The following is an 18,426-nucleotide window of genomic DNA, read 5'->3' as shown; positions in this document are numbered from 1 at the left end:
TTAAGAAAAGTACTCCGGGTGACACAGGCTACTTAAAATCGTTAGGGGGTGCAAAATAAGAAACAAATAATGTTAGAACTTTAGAATACAAAAATAATCTAAAATCCCCAATATTATTTGTTTTCTTTTAACTCGGGGGGTTGTACAAACTGGTTTTTCTTCTCGCGGACCAAATCCATCACTTTGTACAGACTTCCATTAACCTCGGCTGCTAACCCGGCAAACGCGGGTTGCATAATTCTCATGAAGGGGTTGCTCTCTTTTTCATCCCCTGCAACACATTAGAGACATTTCGCACTGCTAACTTGATGGAACTGCTAATGTTAGTATAATGAACTGTTAACTTAATGGAACTGCTAACGTTAGTATAATGAACTGGTAACTTAATGGAACTGCTAATGTTAGTATAATGAACTGTTAACTTAATGGAACTGCTAACGTTAGTATAATGAACTGGTAACTTAATGGAACTGCTAATGTTAGTATAATGAACTGTTAACTTAATGGAACTGCTAACGTTAGTATAATGAACTGCTAACTTGATGGAACTGCTAATGTTAGTATAATGAACTGTTAACTTAATGGAACTGCTAATGTTAGTATAATGAACTGGTAACTTAATGGAACTGCTAACGTTAGTATAATGAACTGGTAACTTAATGGAACTGCTAATGTTAGTATAATGAACTGTTAACTTGATGGAACTGCTAATGTTAGTATAATGAACTGGTAACTTAATGGAACTGCTAACGTTAGTATAATGATAAAATCGTTACATTCCATCCTGATTCAAAATGGCGGCGGTTCAAAGTTATGCCTATTATGCTGCACTGTGGGACGTGTCAGGCTGTCAGGGAGCGCGTAGCGCGACCGTGTGTGTGGGTGTGAGGGTGGTTTGTGTGGGTGTGAGGGTGGTGTGTGTGGGTGTGAGGGTGGTGTGTTTGGGTGTGAGGGTGGTGTGTGTGGGTGTGAGGGTGGTGGGTGTGTGGGTGGTGTGTGGTGGGTGGGTGTGTGTGGTGTGGGTGTGTGGTGGGTGGGTGTGTGTGGTGTGGGTGTGTGGTGGGTGTGTGTGTGTGTGGTGGTCCCGTACAAAGGACGGGTCAACCACTTGTTCATCATGAGTTCTGTTTTCATCAGATGAGAAGAGAGGCTCATCACCATATGGGAAGAGAGGCTCTTCACCAGATGGGAGTTCATCAGATATGAGATCTGCTGTTTCATTCAGGGGATGCAACGTCGCGAAATATTTAGAGAGAGGTGGTCCCACTGATGATCTATAGTGCGTTCTTCTCGTTGCTTCTATCTTGGCGGCCATTTTAGGTACCATAATTCTCATGTACGAGTTGGTCTCTTTTTCCTCCCCTGCAACACACCGTTTGCAACCCGTTTATATTCGGGACCATGAGTGTTTACATGGGACCATAAGTATTTACACGGGATCCAATTATATTCGGGACCATAAGTATTTACAGGGGGCCATAAGTGTTTACACGGGACCCAATTATATTCGGGACCATAAGTATTTACAAGCGACCAGTATTAGTGGACCATAAGTATTAACACGGGACCAGTGTTAGTGGACCATAAGTGTTTTTAGTGTTTGTCAGTGTTTGAGGTCGAGTGGATTGGAACACATCACATGCCTTCAGGCACACTCCACCTGTCAAGGGTCCTGGTTTCCCTTGTCCTTGGGATCAATTTAATTTGAAGAAACCATTTACTGATGAATTTGTAATGTAAACCCAATTCGGAATCATAAGTATTTACACGGGGCCAGTGTTAGTTGATAAGTATTTTCAGTGTTTGGGGTCGAGTGGATTGGAACATATCACATGCCTCCAGCCACACTCCATTTGTCAAGGGTCCTGGTTTTCCTTGAAAATTTGTAATGCCAACCCAATTATATTCGGGACCATAAGTGTTTACACGGGAAACAATTATATTCCGGACCACAAGTGTTTAATGCGGCAAGTCTAGGCAGTATAACTCTAGCGAACGAATTGGTCTCTTTTTCCTCCCCTGCAACACACCGTTTGCAACCCGTTTATATTCGGGACCATGAGTGTTTACATGAGGACATGCGTGTTTACACGAGACCCAATTATATTCAGGACCATAAGTATTTACATGGGGCCATAAATGTTTACACGGGGCCATAAGTGTTTACACGGGAAACAGTAATATTCGGGACCATAAGTGTTTATACGAGAAACAGTTATATTTGGGACCATAAGTGTCTACACGGGAAACAATTATATTCGGGACGCTAAGTGTTGTTTTTTCGTATACTTTAGTTTTTTTCTCCATAAATGTTTACACGGGGCCATAAGTGTTTACACGGGAAACAGTAATATTCGGGACCATAAGTGTTTATACGAGAAACAGTTATATTCGGGACCATAAGTGTTTACACGGGAAACAATTATATTCGGGACCATAAGTGTTTACACGGGAAACAATTATATTCGGGACGCTAAGTGTTGTTTTTTCGTATACTTTAGTTTTTTTTCTCTCTCTTTTGTTTTATATTTAATTTTAACAGATAATAAATCTATTGGAGTTCCAGAGGATTGGAGTAACGTCTTGGACCAAACAGAGAAATGAATGAAATATGAAATCGTCTTAACCTTAAATCCTTAATATTCTTAATCTTTCTTAATAAATAAAATTAAAGAGCATTTTTAATTTTCAATAGAAACATAGAAAAAGATAAAACATTTTTTGAAAATAAGAAACAACGAGAAGTTATACTATGAAAATAACGCGAAATTCGACTAAATTGTTGCATGTTGCATACACAGAAATATGTCTATTGGAGTTCCAGAGGATTGGAGTAACGTCTTGGACCAAACAGAGAAATGAATGAAATATGAAATCGTCTTAACCTTAATATTATTAATCATTCTTAATAAATAAAATTAAAGAGCATTTTGAATTTTCAATAGAAACATAGAAAAAGATAAAACATTTTTTGAAAATAAGAAACGAGAAGTTATACTATGAAAATAACGCGAAATTCGACTAAATTGTTGCATATTGCATACACAGAAATATGTCTATTGGAGTTCCAGAGGATTGGAGTAACGTCTTGGACCAAACAGAGAAATTAATGAAATATGCAATCGTATTAATCTTAATATTCTTAATCTTTCTTAATAAATAAAATTAAAGAACATTTTGAATTTTCAATAGAAACGTAGAAAAAGCTAAAACATTTTTTGAAAATAAGAAACAACGAGAAGTTATACTATGAAAATAACGCGAAATTCGACTAAATTGTTGCATATTGCATACACAGACATATGTACTGTATGTCTGTCTGTTACGCTGATGGACCTTTTGTTGTCCTCTTTTCACGCAAAAACGGCTTGACCGATTTTGATGAATTTTTTTTTTAAGACATATGTACTGTATGTCTGTCTGTTACGCTGATGGACCTTTTGTTGTCCTCTTTTCACGCAAAAACGGCTTGACCGATTTTGATGATTTTTTTTATGGTTGTAGAGAAGAGTACTGTGGGTGACATGGGCTACTTAAATTTGTCACATTCCATCCTGATTCAAAGTGGCGGCGTTTCAAAGTTATTCGGCTGATCCCTGATCCCGTACAAAGGACGGGTCAACCACTAGTATTGTATATTTATATTTCTCAAACTACCCTCCATGTGTGCTCCCACTCGTCCGCCGTAGTGCTGCTCTCTTCTATCATTACGCCAAGTCTAGTCATTAAAATTTTCATGTACGAGTTGGTCTCTTTTTCCTCCCCTGCAACACACCGTTTGCAACCCGTTTACATTCGCGATCATGAATGTTTACACGGGACCCAATGATATTCGGGACCATAAGTGTTTACACGGGACCCAATGATATTCGGGACCATAAGTGTTTACACGGGACCCAATGATATTCGGAACCATAAGTGTTTACACGGGACCCAATGATATTGATGGATGGAAATTTTTATAGAAGTTACCCCATAGCCTGATTTACTTATTATAAGTATGTGCCAGGCTATGGTTTATGTACTGCAAAAATATACCAAAAAGAAAAGTCGAAAGTTATTTGGGAACCGTAAGTGTTTACAGGAGACCATAAGTGTTTACACGGGACCCAATTGTATTCGGGACCATAAGTGTTTATTAATTTATTTATTTTTTTTATGCCTACTTTAGGATTTTTTTTTTCCTGTTTCATACTTGGTTTTAACAGATAAGTGATCTGTTTTATCTATAGGAGTTCAAGGGGATTCATCGATAGGACTTATCGGAGCCACGTTTTGTCCACGAATGGACTGCACAGAGCACGGAAGGAAATAATCGACATATATTATGGTGTGGTGGTATCCCCATATGATGTGGTGTGGTCGTGTGGTGCTATCTTCTATCGTGTGGTGTGGTGGTATCCCCTATGATGTGGTGTGGTGCTATCTTCTATGGTGTAATAATAATAATAATAAAATTTTGTACATTTCTTCTATATTTTCATGTACTACGTATAATAATGTGTCATGAAATGGTCACAAATTGTTTTGTATAACATAGACTTTATGTATAATGGAACAATCTTCTTCATACAACACATTTTATAAGATATAACATTCAATTTGTTCTTTAAGTATTTAGTTTGATTTGACCATTTCATGTCATGATTGATCAAAATGAATTCCCAGATATTTTATAGATTTATCGTTTTGTATTTTCATACATGAACAGTTCATGTAATTATTATCAATGCATTTATTTTTATGAATAATCAAATAAATACTCGTTACTTGATATTTCTCTGAATCTTAACATTGGACTTACACTCAACATCACAATGGTCTTATCTTTAACACGGGACCCAATGATATTCGGGACCATAAGTGTTTACACGGGACCCAATGATATTCGGAACCATAAGTGTTTACACGGGACCCAATTGTATTCGGGACCATAAGTGTTTATTAATTTATTTATTTTTCGTATGCCTACTTTAGGATTTTTTTTTTTTCCTGTTTCATACTTGGTTTTAACAGATAAGTGATCTGTTTTATCTATAGGAGTTCCAGGGGATTCATCGATAGGACTTATCGGAGCCACGTTTGGTCCACGAATGGACTGCACAGAGCACGGAAGGAAATAATTGACATATATTATGGTGTGGTGGTATCCCCTATGATGTGGAGTGGTGCTATCTTCTATCGTGTGGTGGTATCCTCTATGGTGTGGTGTGGTGGTATCCTCTATCATTCTGCATGATTACCTAAATTATTGTTATCACTTTTACACCAGCAACTTTTACTAATCCATACTTTCGTGGAACCGGCTACAGCAACTTTTGATATAATCAGTTTTACAAAATGGTCTTAATATTAAACTTCACACTTGAAAACAACAAAATCTAGATAATAGTGTAAATCAAATGGAACAGCTTATATCGATATCATAGTCACACACAAGTTACAAAATAAAATAAATTCTAAAATCCCAATACTTATTATTTATCTTCTTTTTGAAAATTGATTACTGAGGGGGTGCAAAATAAGAAACAAATAATGTTAGAACTTTAGAATACAAAAATAATCTAAAATCCCCAATATTATTTGTTTTCTTTTAAAAGATTTACTCGGGGGGTTGTACATGGGTCCCCAGTTTGGAAATTTCCCTCTACACGCTTTGTGTCTGGTCTTACCTCGTTATTATTATTTCGTGAATTCATTTATCTTATCTTTATTTAGAAATATTTCTTTTTTATGTAACCAAATTGTTATTTTATTCAAATTGGTTTGAAGTATTTTGTACATTTCTTCTTTATTTTCATGTACTACGTATAGCTTATCTTTATTTAGAAATATTTCTTTTTTATGTAACCAAATTGTTATTTTATTCAAATTGGTTTGAAGTATTTTGTACATTTCTTCTATATTTTCATGTACTACGTATAATAATGTGTCATCCGCATATTGTATGATTTTTGATTCTATCCCTATTCTATGTATACTACTAGCAGGTTACCCGTGCTTCGCCACGGTTTAGAATATTTTAGTAAAAGAAAAATTCTCCGTCAGTAGGAATTGGAATCCTCACCAGAAAGAATGCTACCGTTGACTACGCGCTCCCTACTGGCTTTACACCTTTTAGAAAAAACGGTCGCGCTACGCGCTCGCTTTTGACTTCAATCTTCTATAGAATATGGTCGCTCTACGCGCTCCCCATCGGCTTCTCACTTTGAGAGAATACGGTCGCGCGCTAAGCACTCCCCATTAGCTTCACACTTTGAAAGAATACGGTCGCGCTACGCGTTCACTATTGGCTTCGCACTTTGATAGAATATGGTCGCGCTGCGCGCTTTCTGTTAGCTTCGCACTTCGAGAAAATAAGGCCGCGCTCCGTGCTCCCTATTGGCTTCTCACTTTGAAAGAATGCGGTCGCGCTAAAGAATACGGTCGCGCTACGCGTTCACTATTGGCTTCGCACTTTGATAGAATATGGTCGCGCTGCGCGCTTTCTGTTGGCTTCGCACTTCGAGAAAATAAGGCCGCGCTCTGTGCTCCCTATTGGCTTCTCACTTTGAAAGAATACGGTCGCGCTACGCGCTCCTCATTGGCTTCTCACTTTGAAGGAATACGGCCGCGAACGCGCTCCCTATTGGCTTCGCACTTTGATAGAATATGGTCGCGCTGCGCGCTCCCTATCGGCTTTTCACTTCGAGAAAATACGGTCGCGCTACGCGCTCCCTAATGACTAAATAAAGAAAAAAGGGGGGAATGGATTTGAAAAATGTTCCCTGATATTCCACCTGGTCGCGCTGCGCGCTCCCTATCGGCTTTTCACTTCGAGAAAATACGGTCGCGCTACGCGCTCCCTAATGACTAAATAAAGAAAAAAAGGGGGGAATGGATTTGAAAAATGTTCCCTGATATTCCACCATCCAAATACCGACCATGGTCAAAAATGAAGCTAAAACTCTGCGGGAGGAAAAAGATTCTCCTCGTCTTAAGTCTTCGCGTCTCTACTCCCTGTGTATTTCTTATGGGACATTTTGGCCTTCAGAAAAGGCCCATATCTCGGGAACGGTTGGGAATTTTAAAGGTCTGATATTTTTTTTTTTATTTTTTTTTTTTTTGGGGTAGATACGACCATTTTACTGGGGGTCTTCGTTTACACTTTTTTGATATCTATCATAGTTTTCTCTAAACAATTCCGACAGACATACTTACAGAAATACATATGTACATACATACATGACCCGTCCATATTTCTCTTTTACATATATAGATTTACGTATACATAAAATAGGGATATAAGTTAAATAGTGTAGCTGATCCTTTTAATTTTTCCCAGTTTTATTTTTTTTTTTCTTTTTTTTTTTTTTTTTTTTTTTTTTAATAATCGTTAAAGAAATTTTTTGTACCATTTGTTATGCCAAGTTCATCTAGGTAATACTTCAAGCGTTTTTGAATGATCAATTGTTTCATAAGCTTTTTTACTTTCTATTATTTAAATCTAAACTGACTGTCAAGCAATATTTATTTTGATCAAGGGCATTATTGACATCCTCCGAGTATTTATTTAGAGCTTGAATAGTGCTTTTCCCTTTTCGGAATCCAAATTGATGTTCATTGATAATTTTATGTTTTTTGAGAAAATCATTTAGTTGTCCACTTACATGTTTTTTCAATGATCTTTATTAAACAAGATAAAACTGCTATTGGGCGGTAGTTGGAATATTTTTCTTTTTGTTTCTTGTATACAGGTGATATTCTTGATATTTTCATTCCTGTAGGTATCTTGCCTTCTGTGATATGATAATCTTGTTAAATAAAGTCACCAAAATGTTTTGTATGGATAAGACTTTATTTTCGATGTCCTTAGGTCGTATCCCATCATTACCAGCTGCCTTCCTTTCATGTTTGTTTTTAGCTATATTTCTCAAATCCATATGTGTCATTTCCTCAATTTCAAAGAGTTCTCTTTCTTCATGGTGTGGTGGTATCCTTTATGGTTTGGTGGTATCCTTTATGGTGTGGTGTGATGGTGTGTAATCTTCTATGGTGTGGTGTGGTCTGGTGTTATCATCGATGGTGTGGTGCTATCCTTTATAGTGTGGTGTGGTGTTATCATTGATGGTGTGGTACTATCTTCTATGGTGTGGTGTGATGGTGTGGTGGTATCCCCTATGGTGTGGTGTGGTCCTATTATCGATGGTGTGGTGCTATCCTCTATGGTGTGGTGATGGTGATGGTGGTGTCCGTGACCATGCCCACGACCATGACCATGCCCATGACCGTGCCCATGACCATGACCATGCCTACGCTCGTTCCAAGAACTTTGAGTCACATTTGGATACTTCCTTCTTGCTCGTGCTCTCAAGGCGACCATTCTAGGTACTACAACCCTCAAGAACGAGTTGGTCTCTTTTTCCTCCCCTGCAACACACCGTTTGCAACCCATTTTATATTTGGGACGGTACGTGTTTAAACGGGACCATAAGTGTTTACAAGGGATTCAATTATATTGAGGACCATAAGTATTTACAGTTTTCCTCCCCTGCAACACACCGTTTGCAACCCATTTTATATTTGGGACGGTACGTGTTTAAACGGGACCATAAGTGTTTACAAGGGACTCAATTATATTCAGGACCGTAAGTATTTACACGGGACCATAAGTGTTCACACGAAACCCGATTATATTCGGGACCATAAATGTTTACAAGGGACTCAATTATATTTGGCACCCTAAGTGTTAACACGGGACTCAAATATATACAAGACCATGTGTAAGTGTTTAAACGGGACCTAATTATATTCGGGACCACAAGTGTTTAACGGGACCTAATTATATGCGGGACCATGTGTAAGTGTTTTATATTTTTGTATAGTATAATAACAGTCATAACTAGTACTTACCAATAGTTGAAGGTACAGTTGGTTCCTTTCGTTCCCGCTTTTCTATAGCCCACTTTAACTTCTCTGCAATCCGAGTGTTGTTAGGTTCAACATGTTTAGAGAAATACAGGTTGTTAACTGTGTACTCGTGACCGCAAAATACTTTCTGGAATAAAAGGAGGGAAAAATCAACATGACTGAAGAAGAAAAACAGGATATAACAGTGTGATGTTGTTAGGTTCAACATGTTTAGAGAAATACAGGTTGTTAACTGTGTACTCGTGACCGCAAAATACTTTCTGGAATAAAAGGAGGGAAATATCAACATGACTGAAGAAGAAAAACAGGAAAGTAAGTATTCTAGGCTTCAAATAACCCTGGGAGTTAGTAAGTATAAGTAAATTTACTTATGTAAACATAAAGGATAAAAAAAGATTTTTCCTGAAAGTTGTTTTTAAGATATGTATATCAGATATGCGATAACTGACACAAGACTTTCCGTTTATACGCTGCACTGGGCCAACACAAGAACACCAGAAAATACCCCCTTGAAATGTTTACAATTGAAAGACAAGTGTTTTGTCGACTCTGGGAATCGAATCCAAGATTAACCCTGGGAGTTAGTAAGTATAAGTAAATTTACTTATGTAAACATAAAGGATAAAAAAAGATTTTTCCTGAAAGTTGTTTTTAAGACATGTATATCAGATATGCGATAACTGACACAAGACTTTCCGTTTATACGCTGCGCTGGGCCAACACAAGAACACCAGAAAATACCCCCTTGAAATTTTTGCAATTGAAAGACAAGTGTTTTGTCGACTCTGGGAATCGATTCCAAGACCTTCTACATGAACTAACCGTTTCATTCGGGAGCTTAGCTAGTTTCACATTCAGGTTGTGATGCATTTCGGCACCGTCGCCTTCGAAAAACTTCCCCGCTCCAGCGACGAACAGTGTATCACCTGAAAGTGGGGAAGTAACAAATGCACCGTCGCCTTCGAAAAACTTCCCCGCTCCAGCGACGAACAGTGTATCACCTGAAAGTGGGGAAGTAACAAATTAAATAAATAAATAAATGCCGTTTTTTGTGTTATCAATGTTATCATATCACAACTTTGGTGCTCACTGCAGCATAGTAGGATTTTCTGAATATGTATCTCAATAATCCAGCACCCATGTTTACCTACCATGCTGGCACCAATCGCTATACGCATTTATATTACATAGCTACTAATTTTCCTCACAAGGCTGAGTGGGCCCTGCAAAAGCCAGTCAAATCAATCATTTGCATGATAAAACTTATTTTACCCCGCCGGAAATCGAACCCGGGTCTCCCGCGTGCAAGGCGAGCGCAGTGACCACTGCGCCATGGGAGCTGACTTTTGGTATTGGTATAAGTTGGGCCATCAGCTTTAATTAACGCCCTTGGTCACTGCGACCTGGCTGGATCTTTTGTGCCATGGGAGCTGATCACACTGGCCTGCAAAATGAAACGACCTGAGAGTTGCAAGCCAACTTTTAATGAATTCGGAGGTTTCTGAGGTCGCTGAATCCGAATATGATAACCGTATGTCGAACACATTATCAAAGAGTCAATCGGGCCTCAAGAACTTGGCATAAAGATAGGCAATCGTATCATCAACAACCTAAGATACGCGGATGACCTTGTACTAATATCAAACTCAAAAAACAACCTGACAGAATTAATGAAAAAACTCTATGACAAATCAAAAGAATACAGTATGAAGATCAACATCAAAAAGTCAAAACTGATGAGAGTTAGTAAGAAAGAAGGAGCCAAATGAAACGACCTGAGAGTTGCAAGCCAACTTTTAATGAATTCGGAGGTTTCTGAGGTCGCTGAATCCGAATATGATAACCGTTTTTCTGGGTTGGTTCAAAAATCGCGTTTTTTTAACGCGTTTTTACGTTTTTTCGACCATAGCGGGAGTTTGATTAGGTTTATATAAAACCTAAGGCCATATTCGGATTCAGCACAATATTTTACATATTATATCTAGTCCATTTTCAGGCCATATACAGGGTGTTCCTAAAATTAAAAATATATATATAATAATAATAAAGCTATGGTCGAAAAAACGTAAAAACGCGTAAAAAACGCGATTTTTGAACCAACCCAGAAAAACGGTTATCATATTCGGATTCAGCGACCTCGAAATACCCCGAATTGATTAAAAGTTGGCTTGCAACTCTCAGGTCGTTTCATTTTGCAGGCCAGTGTTATGATTAGACTTACTTAATAGGTTGAAGAGCGTGTGGCTGATGTCAGTACTCTATCTCTCGTTCATTTCCTGGATTTGTTCATCAATTCTTTGGTTGGTTGGTAATGGATGGTTGGTTGGTTGGTTGGTAATGGATGGTTGGTTGGTTGGTTGGTAATGGATGGTTGGTTGTTTGGTTGGTAATGGATGGTATGTCCCGTTTAGTCTGGTCCTTGGATGATAAAGTTGTCCAAACGGGTTTTGAAGATATTTGTAGATTGGGAGGTTACCAGTTGTTATGGGAGATTGTTCCAAGCGTTGAATATTCCATTTGTCAGGAAGTTTGATCTCTGAATCTTCTTGCTTCTGGTCTTGGTAAGCTTGTATTGATGACCCCTCAGGTTATTTTGGTTGTTGAATGTAAATGTCTCCTGATATTGTGGAGTACTTGTTCATTATTTTAAATGAGGTCCCCTCTCTCACGACTTTTTCCATATGTTGTTAGATCCAGTATTTGTAGTCTTTGTTCTAAAGGGAGGTATCTATCTTCACTTTGAAGAATCTATCCGTTAGGAGGTTTTCAAAATTTCAATCCATTTTAAAAGTTAACCTCTAATACCGACTAGGGTTGCCATTTTTTTTTTTTTTTTTTTGCCTTTACGGGACAAATCGGAAAAATGGGTAAAAAACAGGATTTTCCATTTTTACCCGGGACAATAAAATTGTTTTTCAGGCTTTTTTTTTTTTTTTTGAGGCGGGGGGATAATAATAATAATAATAATAATAATAATAATAATAATAATAATAATAATAATAATAATAATAATAATAATAATAATAATAATAATAATAATAATAATAATAATAATAATAATAATAATAATAATAATAATAATAATAATAATAATAATAATAATAATAATAATAATAATAATAATAATAATAATAATAATAATAATAATAATAATAATAATAATAATAATAATAATAATAATAATAATAATAATAATAATAATAATAATAATAATAATAATAATAATAATAATAATAATAATAATAAATTGGAAAATAATAATAATAATAATAATAATAATAATAATAATAATAATAATAATAATAATAATAATAATAATAATAATAATAATAATAATAATAATAATAATAATAATAATAATAATAATAATAATAATAATAATAATAATAATAATAATAATAATAATAATAATAATAATAATAATAATAATAATAATAATAATAATAATAATAATAATAATAATAATAATAATAATAATAATAATAATAATAATAATAATAATAATAATAATAATAATAATAATAATAATAATAATAATAATAATAATAATAATAATAATAATAATAATAATAATAATAATAATAATAATAATAATAATAATAATAATAATAATAATAATAATAATAATAATAATAATAATTATAATAATAAAACCTTCGGACATCCAATAAAAATCCTCATAAAAAGATATTTTTTTTTTTAAATTAACATTTATTATAGTGTGCAAACATAATTATAAAATGTTATATATACACTAGTTTTGAACAAACTAATAAACAGTAAAAAAATATCTTTTTGATTTGATTTTTTTTCCAAGTCATTTTTACTGTTTATTAATTTGTTCAGATGTTTTCCGTTGAATTGAAAAAAAAAAAAAAAAAAAAAAAAAAAAAAAAAAAAAAAAAAAAAACGGGACAAAAGTCATTTACAGGGTGCGGCGCAGTTATTTACTTTTTTGAAACTTTGATTAAAAAAAGGCTGTTATTCTTAACAGATGATTAATGCTGAATTATCAAGAAATGTGGGAGATTTGATTTTATGGAGTTTTGAAGTTGAAGAGTCCACCATTCAAATGACGACCGCCATTGAAGATACACTCTTGAGGCGATTTCTGAAATTTCGCTCTACTTTTCCAACATTGCAACAGGTATGCGTCCTATTTCGAGGTAAATGTTGTGCTTAAACTCTTCAATTGTTCTTAGAAAATCATTGTAAACATTGGATTTGAGGAAACCTAACGGGGTTACTAACATTCGCCGCGAAATAGGCCGCATACCTGTGGCAATGTTGGAAAAGTAGAGCGAAATCTCAGAAATCGCCTCCAGAATGTATCGTCAATGGCGGTCGTCATTTGAATGGTGGACTCTTAAAACCTTCATAAAATCAAATCTCCCACATTTCTTGATAATAATTCAGCATTAATCATCAGTTAAAAATAACAGCCTCTTAAAACCTTCATAAAATCAAATCTCCCACATTTCTTGATAATAATTCAGCATTAATCATCAGTTAAAAATAACAGCTTTATGAAATAAATACCTACCTGCCTTTATTGGTAAAAAAAAAAAAAAAAACAAACAAACAAAATAATAATAATAATGATAATGATAATATTTTTTTTCAGTTGTGTCAAGCTTACTTTCAAGTGAGGATATCTGGAAACCAGGTCATAATTGCCTCCCGCGTGATCTTGATGGTGATGCGTAGTCCAGATATGTTTGAGTTGAGCAGAGTGTGAGTTTACCGCATCAAGAATTTTGTGTGGTTCGACCGGGTCTATGGCAGCAGCATGTTTACTAGCTTTATCAACCACCTGAAACACACAACTCCAACTTTGAAAACCGGTTGAAAGACAACCAACCTCAGTGGTGTAGTGGTTAGCATGGTGGACTTTGAATCTGGTGGTTGGTGGTTCACACCCAAATAAAGTCATAAAATTTAACATATACGTAGTGTTGTATTCATTTGGGAATGACCTTTGTGACAAGCATTTGTGCTTAACACAATTAAAATTCCTATCTTTCAGTTGAAACAAGAAAGGAAATAAAAATCAAGTACTACTTAGAATGTAATAATAATAATAATAATAATACTGATACTGATACTGATACTGATACTGATACTGATACTGATACTGATACTGATACTGATACTGATACTGATACTGATAATAATAATAATAATAATAATAATAATAATAATGATAGTGCTTATTTATACTGCTCGCATAGGACTGAAAAGTCTCTTTACTCCAGCAGTAGGCTACTACGATTATTGTGGTCAAATTCTCAAATTACCTATATTGAGGATAAAATTCCATACCTCGGCTAGGATTGAACCCATGCCCTCCTGTTTACCAGGCAAGCACCTTGACCATTACACCACCGAGGTAATTTAAGTACAAAAAGTCCAAGTACCTACGACTTAGGTAGTGCTTTATTTTAGACTTATAACAAGATGTCCCATTATTAGATTAGAACAAGATGTCCCATTATTAGATTGGAACAACATGTCCATTATGCACACTTTTTACTTATAACAAGATGTCCCATTATTAGATTAGAACAAGATGTCCCATTATTAGATTGGAACAACATGTCCATTATGCACACTTTTTATTGATTTAATTTTGTTGTTACTTATACAAAGAATGACTTATTTCTCTCTTTGCTTTCAACATGATGAGGTCTTAGCAGTTACATTTCCCTTTATCAAACCTCTCTTATACTTACCAAATACATGTAGTTATCTTTCAATGCAGGAATCAAATCAACCGTATATTTTCCAAAGTCATGTGTAACGCGTTTTTCTCCATTATCAAACTCATGTGTAACAGCAGGTTTTCTTTCATGTCCAAAGGCATGTGAAAAATGGTTTTCTTCATGTCTAAAGTAATGTGTAACAGGTTTAAAATCATCATTGGCCATTGTACTGAACCTGGCCAAATAATTAACTGAAACAGATGTAGGTATTTTTCGTTTTATTTATATTTATTAGAAACAGATGTATATAATAAAAATAAAATGGCCCCATATAGCTCAAAGGAAGAAAAATAACAGCTTTTTTTTAATCAAAGCTTCAAAAAAGTAAATAACCGCGCCGCACCCTGTATTTTTACTAGGCGAGCGTCGTGACCACTACGCCACCCAGGCAGGTGGTATTAGGTGTGGCTTTTCCCATTTGTTTTATTTCATCAATTTTATTGACTAATTATAATTTCCGATTGATGAAATAAAACTTATTGAGCATTAGTGTGTAAGAATTCAATTTTTTTGTAACATACAGTGTTTTTTTTTTCTCTCTCTCTCTCTTTTCTCTTTTTTATTCTCTCTTTTGATATTTAAGCAAGGTCTGTTGTAAACATTATGTATTGTACTATGTTTAAACCCATAAAATACGCGAGACCTTGTTTAGACTGCTGGGGTAAAGGGACTGTTTAGTCTCATTCGAGCAGGATAAACAAGGTATATTCTATTCTATTCTATTAGAATTGTCGTTGTTGTTGTTGAAATAAGGTGTTTTGGATTGACTTGTTTCATTATCTCCGACACGTAGCAATTGTGGAACACCATAGACAAATCTCATCCTCCACTCTTCCTTGCCTTCACTTCTTTTCTGTTCCAACAAGTCCTGGAGAGTTTTCAGTTTTGCTCTCTGCGCTGGTGTCAAGTCATTTTTGACGTTTGTCATATTAAGAGTTCTTGCTTTCTTTAGGATTGCTACTGCTTCGCCTTTGTTTGCAGTTGAGAAAAGGAGCGGTCTTACATTTGGTGAGGACGTGTCATATCTTCTTTTGCCGACACGGAGGATCTTTGATGGCTTGATGTGTTGCATATTGAGTTTTTTCAGTAACAGATGAACTTGATGAATGTCATATTTCCTCCTTGTTATGGGGTGACCATCAAGCTCTTTTATGTCATAGATAAGAATATTCTTCCCCCTTCTGTACCTATCCTCCCTCTCATCGTATGTATAATTCATGCCTCCCCCCTAGAGAAAAAAAAAAAAAAAAAAAAAAAAAAAAAGAACATCTAATTGGTGTGATCTTTACAAGAAAGCTAGAAGACCATTTCAATTTAAGAACATCAAACTTTGGAGGCTGAGAATGGGAAAGGCCATTATTATCCGTTTCTAAGAATGGCCTTGGGAAATTTTGACTGCCTTTGTTTGAATCTAGTGTGCTTTACTAAAAGTGTTCAAATATGAAAAGTTCAAAGTTCCAATCTTATTCAAATTCTTTCAACAATATTGTACCGAGAAACAGTTTGGATCACTCACATTTAAACAGAAAAGGTGTTGCTGGTGGCAGGAGTGACATGCATTGTTTGAGAAGGGGTTTGTAAACCAGAAAACTAATTTTCCTTGTGATAGTCATGTTTAAAATTTTCTTATCGAGGAATGTAGGAGATAAAATGGGATGTTAGTCTAGAAAAATAAGCACAAAACAAAATTTCCATAGTTTTCTAGTTTTGACGAGAACAGATTTTTTGATTTTAGGTAATAACACTAACATACACTCTTAGTGCAAGACCCATCTTATCAGACAGTTGAGTTGCTATCTTTATTTTAAGATAACGTAATGGGTTAGTAAGTATTATAGGTTGATTTTAGGTAATAACACTAACATACACTCTTAGTGCAAGACCCATCTTATCAGACAGTTGAGTTGCTATCTTTATTTTAAGATAAGGTAATGGGTTAGTAAGTATTATACCAACAATAAAATATCTCCCTTCTACAAGGTGATGGAAAGGAGTATTCTCCTTTTTATGAGATGATAGAGGGGAGTATAAAAGGTAACAAAAGAGAGTATTCTAACCTTCTATGAGGTGATAGAAGAGGTAATAAATTTATAGCATTGTTCAGTTGTCATGCTTGTCAAATCCTGAATCATTTATCATTATAATCTTACATTATAAAATCAAGATCACTCTTTCATATTCACACACTGATCACTCTATCTCCTGAACCACAACACCTAGAAAGCTGAAATTTGGTAGGAATATTCCTTTTACAGTCATGGGAACGTCCATTGTTTGTTTCGTTTCTCTTGTTATCACTACCTTGGCCCTTCATGTCATGGGAACGTCCATTGTTTGTTTCGATTCTCTTGTTATCATTACCTTGGCCCTTCATGTCATGGGAACGTCCATTGTTTGTTTCGTTTCTCTTGTTATCATTACCTTGGCCCTTCATGTCATGGGAACGTCCATTGTTTGTTTCGTTTCTCTTGTTACCATTACCTTGGCCCTGGCCTGCAAAATGAAACGACCTGAGAGTTGCAAGCCAACTTTTAATCAATTTGGGGGTTATTGCAGGCCCGTGTTATTGATGCTCTGGAAATAAAAATAATGGAAAGTCTTACCTGTAAACACAGAGTGGCCTGTATGATCATCATTCTGAACATGATAACACAGATGTGTTCTGGTGTGACAGGGTGTTGTTATGGAGTGAATGTGCGTATGGTGTCCCAAAATGAACCCGCCATCTTGGTTTAGAATTGTTGTGACTCCCGGTATATTGTTACCTCCACCTATGACCTAAACAAACAAAAGTATCAAAAAGTGAGAGAGAAAAAAAAAAGAAAAATAATAATAATAAAATACCAGCCTAGTTAGGTGGGAAGGTAATGCACCTTGTTCCCGGGATTCCCCGGGACCCCCGGCAGACTTAGAATTGTTGTGACTCCCGGTATATTGTTACCTCCACCTATGACCTAAACAAACAAAAGTATCAAAAAGTGAGAGAGGATTTTGCAAAAATCTAAACCGATCCTGAGATATGATCAATTTTTGATTGCTAAAATCTCCACCATAAGAAATACACAGAGTGCAGAGACTGCAGGAGAGAAATGTTCCGCTCTCGACCAACATTTTGAGTTTTTGTTTATGTTTTTAGTTTGATAACTATGCAGCTAATAGGGAGCACACAGCCCATATTTTTATTATTTTCTACAAGTTGGGCCATGCCTTTTCTACCAGTTTGGCCATGCCTTGTGATGAATAAATAAAACCTAAAGGTAGGTACCTAAAATAACATTGGAGGGTGGTGGGTACTAAAAAGCAAGTTATATTTGACTTCTAATACAATCTCTTCTATCCCATGCTATTAGGAGGCCTTGTAATAGCCCATTATCTCGAGATAGGACCCTAATCCCATGTTCCCTTCATGCTTACCGCAAATAACACTTGTTAATATCGAAAACAGTGACATGTTTTCAAACACTTAATGCCACTGCTACACTGCAGAACAATCTTTACAAAGTGATGAAAGAAAGGTTTTTGAGGTACTCACCATTAAAAGATAAGCCGGCCAAAGGAATTTGCTGATAAGACGAGGAAAGGCTGAAAAAGCGAAATTGACAACTGATAAGAAAAAGAAGTGATAAGAACGTCCTTTGTCTTCGTTTTCTTCGTTCCCGTATCCCGTTGTCCCGTTGTTGACTTTATCTGAAAAAGCGAAATTGACAACTGATAAGAAAAAGAAGTGATAAGAACGTCCTTTGTCTTCGTTTTC

General features: G+C 35.6%; 2 protein-coding genes across 2 annotated transcripts; both read right to left on the bottom strand.

The window, feature by feature from the left end:
• Nucleotides 1–34: 34 nt before the first annotated feature.
• Nucleotides 35–18,353, bottom strand: LOC103512238 (hydroxyacylglutathione hydrolase cytoplasmic). Its single transcript, XM_026825767.1, has 9 exons — nucleotides 18,205–18,353; nucleotides 16,189–16,335; nucleotides 14,643–14,863; nucleotides 13,546–13,723; nucleotides 13,128–13,186; nucleotides 11,132–11,168; nucleotides 9,733–9,836; nucleotides 8,893–9,037; nucleotides 35–271 (listed from the first exon to the last, which is right to left on the bottom strand). The coding sequence occupies exons 2-9, from the start codon at nucleotides 16,283–16,285 to the stop codon at nucleotides 114–116; spliced, it is 999 nt and encodes a 332-aa protein (XP_026681568.1). The 5' UTR covers nucleotides 16,286–16,335; nucleotides 18,205–18,353; the 3' UTR covers nucleotides 35–113.
• Nucleotides 16,331–18,123, bottom strand: LOC103512237 (insoluble matrix shell protein 4-like). The gene is made up of 4 exons (XM_008476986.1): nucleotides 18,087–18,123; nucleotides 17,276–17,443; nucleotides 16,926–17,165; nucleotides 16,331–16,335 (listed from the first exon to the last, which is right to left on the bottom strand). The coding sequence occupies exons 1-4, from the start codon at nucleotides 18,121–18,123 to the stop codon at nucleotides 16,331–16,333; spliced, it is 450 nt and encodes a 149-aa protein (XP_008475208.1).
• Nucleotides 18,354–18,426: the final 73 nt, after the last annotated feature.

Source organism: Diaphorina citri, unplaced genomic scaffold (assembly GCF_000475195.1).
Source record: "Diaphorina citri unplaced genomic scaffold, Diaci psyllid genome assembly version 1.1 scaffold813, whole genome shotgun sequence".
Lineage (NCBI taxonomy): Eukaryota > Metazoa > Arthropoda > Insecta > Hemiptera > Psyllidae > Diaphorina > Diaphorina citri.
This window is presented reverse-complemented; position numbering and strand designations above follow the sequence as displayed.